The sequence below is a fragment of the Megalops cyprinoides genome, chromosome 1 (assembly GCF_013368585.1).
Source record: "Megalops cyprinoides isolate fMegCyp1 chromosome 1, fMegCyp1.pri, whole genome shotgun sequence".
NCBI classification, from domain to species: Eukaryota; Metazoa; Chordata; class Actinopteri; order Elopiformes; family Megalopidae; genus Megalops; species Megalops cyprinoides.
In genome coordinates this window covers 72,025,505-72,030,216 of record NC_050583.1, presented here as the reverse complement: position 1 = coordinate 72,030,216, position 4,712 = coordinate 72,025,505, and the positions used below count along the sequence as shown (strand labels likewise).

The window sequence follows — 4,712 nt, the reverse complement described above, 5'->3', positions numbered from 1 at the left end:
GGATGTATGGGAGGTAAAATGCAATTAAATAAAACATAAAAAAACAATTAAATTACAATTTTCCTGCTCTTGCAGGTAAAGAAGATTCAGAATATTTGTATGCCAGATTTATTAATCACAAAATGCAATTCATTACCTCAATCACATTGTTAATCACAAATAGTCCCAATAGACGCACAGTAATATTAAAATGATGAATTAAAATTTCATTTACGGGTAGAATATCAACGAATACTGAACAATGGGTTAGAATAAATGATTTTATGTAATTGCTGTATCAGTCTCTTAGCAATTTTATATTGCACAATTCCAGTTCACATACAGCAGTGTAGATGCTACATGAGCAATAAAGATGCTGAATAGGTGGCTGAGGCACTAATAGAAGTGTTGCATTACGCTCCATTTAAGTCTCAGTTCTCATTCACCAGGTAGCCTGAAAAGGTGCTGTATCTGTTATTGGTGTCCTGCAGGGTTTTGTCACTCCCATCCAGTTTAACATAAACCTGGTCCCCCGTCTTCAGCTTCAGCACTGCACTGTTGGCTGCTGTGTCTGTGTGCATCACATCCAAGGCTGTAGCACTGGCCACAACCTACAATAGAAGCATATCATATTATATAATTAACAGTCTGAACCAGTGGCGGCTAGTGGTCTTTGAAATAGGGGAAGCACAGTTTAGGCCTTACATTAATTAGGCGGTTCAGATAAGCCCTGTTTTTTTCACTGTTTCATTTTGCTTTGCCACTTGAATGCATAGACCATCATCAATTGTATGTTCTATTCTGACCCTGCCAAGTAAGCTTAACCGTCCAAATGAACTGAAGTGTTCCTTGCTTTTCTCCTGTCTTTTGTATGCCCTATCAAGGTTAGCCAAATCCCCAAAACCTACTTTTGACCAAACAATACGTTCCTGAGACGGTTTCATTAAGAGACATGGCCAACAGTACATTCTCTTAGTACAGCGTTTCCCAAACCTCTCCTGGAGGACCCCTTGTCCTACATGTTTTAGATCTCTCCCTGCTCCAACACCTCCTGATTCAAATGATCAGTTTGTTATTAAGCAGGTTCAGGAGTTCATAATGACTTGATCATTTTAATCAGCTGCATTGGAGCAGGGAGAGATCTAAAACATGCAGGACAAGGGGTCCTCCAGGAGAGGTTTGGGAAACGCCGGACTAAGAGAAAGCACTTCCAGTCAGCCAGTTCACTTTGTCACACCAGGAGAGCTGAAATGATTGGTTTTTGCTCCCTGACTTTTGAACTAAATTAATGTTGGGTGTTGATCTGCCCTGACGCTTAATTCTCAGTCTCTCCTCGTAAGGAAGACCATCAAAGGACTTCGCCAAAATCAGGTTGACAACATGAGCGACATCTGCCATTTTGCACCTGCTAGCTAGCCAGCTGGCTAGATTTTCCTTCTATGACCTAGCTTAAAACAACCTGTCAGTGCTCCCGCCCCCTAGCTATTGTGTTTTGTTTTTCCCTGTCCATATGCTTTTGTTTTCCTTGTGTTCTAGCCCTGCCTGACTCTCCGCCCTGTCTCCGCCCACCCGATCATCCCCTCCTGCCTGCTTACACACCTGCTTCCCATCTCCTCATCAGCCCAGCCCTATATCTACCCTGCTTGTCTCTGTCTTGTTGCCAGTTCGTTGCAGTGTGTTTTTGCCTGTCTCGTTCCCGCTGTGTTTTCTGCCTGATCGCTGTTCCCTGAATTGACCCTGCCTGCTCTTCGACCTTGCTCCTGCCTGCTGTCCTGCCTTGTTCACCTGATCGTCCTGACTACCTGGTTTGACCCTGCCTGTCCCCGGCTTTGATTCCTGACTGTGTTTGGACTGCCTTCCTGATATTTTGACCCTGCCTGTTTTGGACTGCCCGCTTGTTTTACGATTCTGTTTATAAACGCCTGGATTCTGGAGTTCTCGTGGTCCGCGCCTGAGTCCTTGCCTGAGCCCTGACACAACCTTTACTAAAGTGAAACGAAAGCAAGTAACAAACTCAAGAACTCTATATTTACCATTTTATTTACAGTATGTACAAATAGAAACAGTTTAGCAAATAACAGAGAAAATGAGCGGAAGCTTATGTCTCACGACTTCACCTGCTAACACTCCGCACAGACTGAGCTTGAATTCCTTCGATGCCGGTGAAGAATTCTAAAACGCTGTCAGTCATGTTCATTGCCATGACATTTAAACGAGGTCCAACCCCTTTGAGAGTTCCTCCAATCATCATATACAGCAGCCCGGCGTCTGGGCAGCACAAAATCAATCCTACTGTCCAATAAACGTGCAGATATTTTTTCCAATGCAAAAATCGCTCTCAACAGCCTTATTGACTCCCAGGGAAGCCGTGCATCCGGAAATGACGTTTTAAAAGCATATTGTCCAATAAATGTCTAGCTCTGAAGTGCCATTGAACCCCAGAGATGCATGGCGTCAATGGGTTTAAATGGGTTGTGCTTTCACGGCTTCTATGAGAAAAAACACGTTAAATTATGACGACCTGCAAGAAATTACTGCTGAACAAACTAGCTGTGAACATTTATATTACATATTTAATTGACAAACTTTTTTGTGACATTTTAGAGGAGGCTGGGCTTCCGTGTAGTCTTGAAACAGTCGCCTCTGGTTTCAACCTCCCAAAACATAATAAATGAATAAAATATCACATTTACAACTGCAATAGCAATTAAGGTGACCAATTTTACATTGGATGTTGCCAATGCTGTTCTTGAGGACTACAGAACTGCAGCAGTAAAGAGGCCTTTCAATCTGTCACAAATTAACACCTTTAATGAATAATGCAGGTAACAATTCTGATTTCCATACATTTGATTGTTCCAGTTAAGTGGGTTTAATAATGAGTACTATGAACCACCTTTTTGGTTCTGTAAGACTAGGAGCTTATGGCAACAGTATATAGTAACAGGCCAATAATTTACAACAAATAAATACGACTAGTGATAAGACAGAAAGTTGCATAAAAAGTAACTACGTTTTTTGGCCCAAACAATGCAAATTGACACCAAAGTGTGGACAAAACTCAACATTTGTATATTAATTGTATTGTATATTACATGTCCCTACGCAGTTCCAGAAGCTTCCACTCAACTTTGGTAAAGTATAATGTCGATTTGTTGCCATTTGATTTTATTTAATAGAATACAAATTTATTTAACAGAATAATTTCAAAGGTGCAAATAAATGTGACCCTAATGTTTTCTGGAATAAAATGCATTATTGGTGACCAATATGACTTGCTCCGTGCAATGATATAATGATTTAAATATAGAAAAACATTTTAGGTAGAAAAAAATATCCACAATATACACATATATGTTATGTCATGAATTTTGTTCCTATTTAATCAGCAGTGTGAATAAGGAAATAATGAATGGAGGGCATTCTGTATAAACCAAATATAGTACTAAAAGAATATAACTGACTATCAATAAATTTCATGTGCTGTAGAACCTGATCATTTTCATAGTTAAAAAAGTTCTCTGATCTTATATTTCAAAGGTTCAAAAGTAATGTACTGTTTTATAGGATTAGAAAGAGGGATTAAAGACAGAGCTAAATTCAGGCTTTGAAGTAATGTATAACAAATTTCAGATCAGACAACATGTCATTTTCTATAGTTTTCACTCACCTCCTTATTCACCATAAGGTCAGCCCACAGCCTTCGGCCAGTCTTCACTATATGGAAGCTGAAGAAATAGACACCAGTCGTTGGACAGGTAAACTTACCACTGGAGGGCTCATATGCCTGACCCAAGTTAGTCACCACATCTGTAAACTTTAGTATTTCATCTGTGGAGAATTCCTCCTTGAGTGCCACATAAAAGGCCACTGGACTCCGTGTAGAGGAGGCCTGTCCTCGAGGTCCTGGGGGACCAGGTGGCCCAGCCTTTCCTGGAGGCCCTGCAATGCCTGGAATCCCCTTACTCCCTTTAGATGAGAGGGGTATGACCAGCCCGTGTACCCCTAATGCATGGCCACTTGCCAGGGAGGGGAGTGGATCACAAACAAGCCTGCAGGAGCCCTCCACCACCCCAGCCCCATGGCTGTCCTGGCCCCCCACAGATGCTATCAGCACACAGAATACAGGCAACTGGAGCCCATAAATCATTCTCATTCCCCACATGCTGCTTGCCACTAGGACACAAATCTGACTTGTGCCTATATGGATAACTGTCTGTCTTTTATATGTGCATTATTCTAATTGGACCCTGTAACTACAAGTTGCTGCTTCAGCAGATTTTTATTCTTTTGCTTAGTGGTCATTTTCACAGGGCTGAGATGGAAATGTTTTTTTGTCCCTTGACCTGATACGTGACCAGGAGTAGCACATCAGCAGAAAACAAAATGTGTCTACTAAGCATGAAGCTGGTGTACTATTAAATACTTTAAGTACAGCTTTGTGAAAATGACTGATTATGACATGATTATGAGGTGGTCTATCTCATCTAATAATTTAATGCTTTTGTAGTACTGAAGTACTGCATTGTTCTTTGGTGGAGACAACTGTGAATGGATGACAAGTTGAAAAATTGTAGTGATTTCCTCTCAAATTTAGAGAAATGTTAGGAGATGCTACTTTTTGTCTCTCTGTGCCACCAGACCATGTTAGCACACCATGGGGTATTTCCCAAATGAGTGTCAGTTCTGCTCTACATAAATTCATATTGATTACGCTCACATGCAGTTGCAAA

At 41.0% G+C, this 4,712-nt stretch overlaps 1 protein-coding gene across 1 annotated transcript; it reads right to left on the bottom strand.

Annotated features, from left to right (window-relative positions):
- Positions 1 to 410: 410 nt before the first annotated feature.
- Positions 411 to 4,129, bottom strand: si:dkey-5n18.1 (uncharacterized protein LOC570444 homolog). The gene is made up of 2 exons (XM_036554907.1): positions 3,650 to 4,129; positions 411 to 590 (listed from the first exon to the last, which is right to left on the bottom strand). The coding sequence occupies exons 1-2, from the start codon at positions 4,127 to 4,129 to the stop codon at positions 411 to 413; spliced, it is 660 nt and encodes a 219-aa protein (XP_036410800.1).
- Between the last annotated feature and the right edge of the window lie 583 nt (positions 4,130 to 4,712).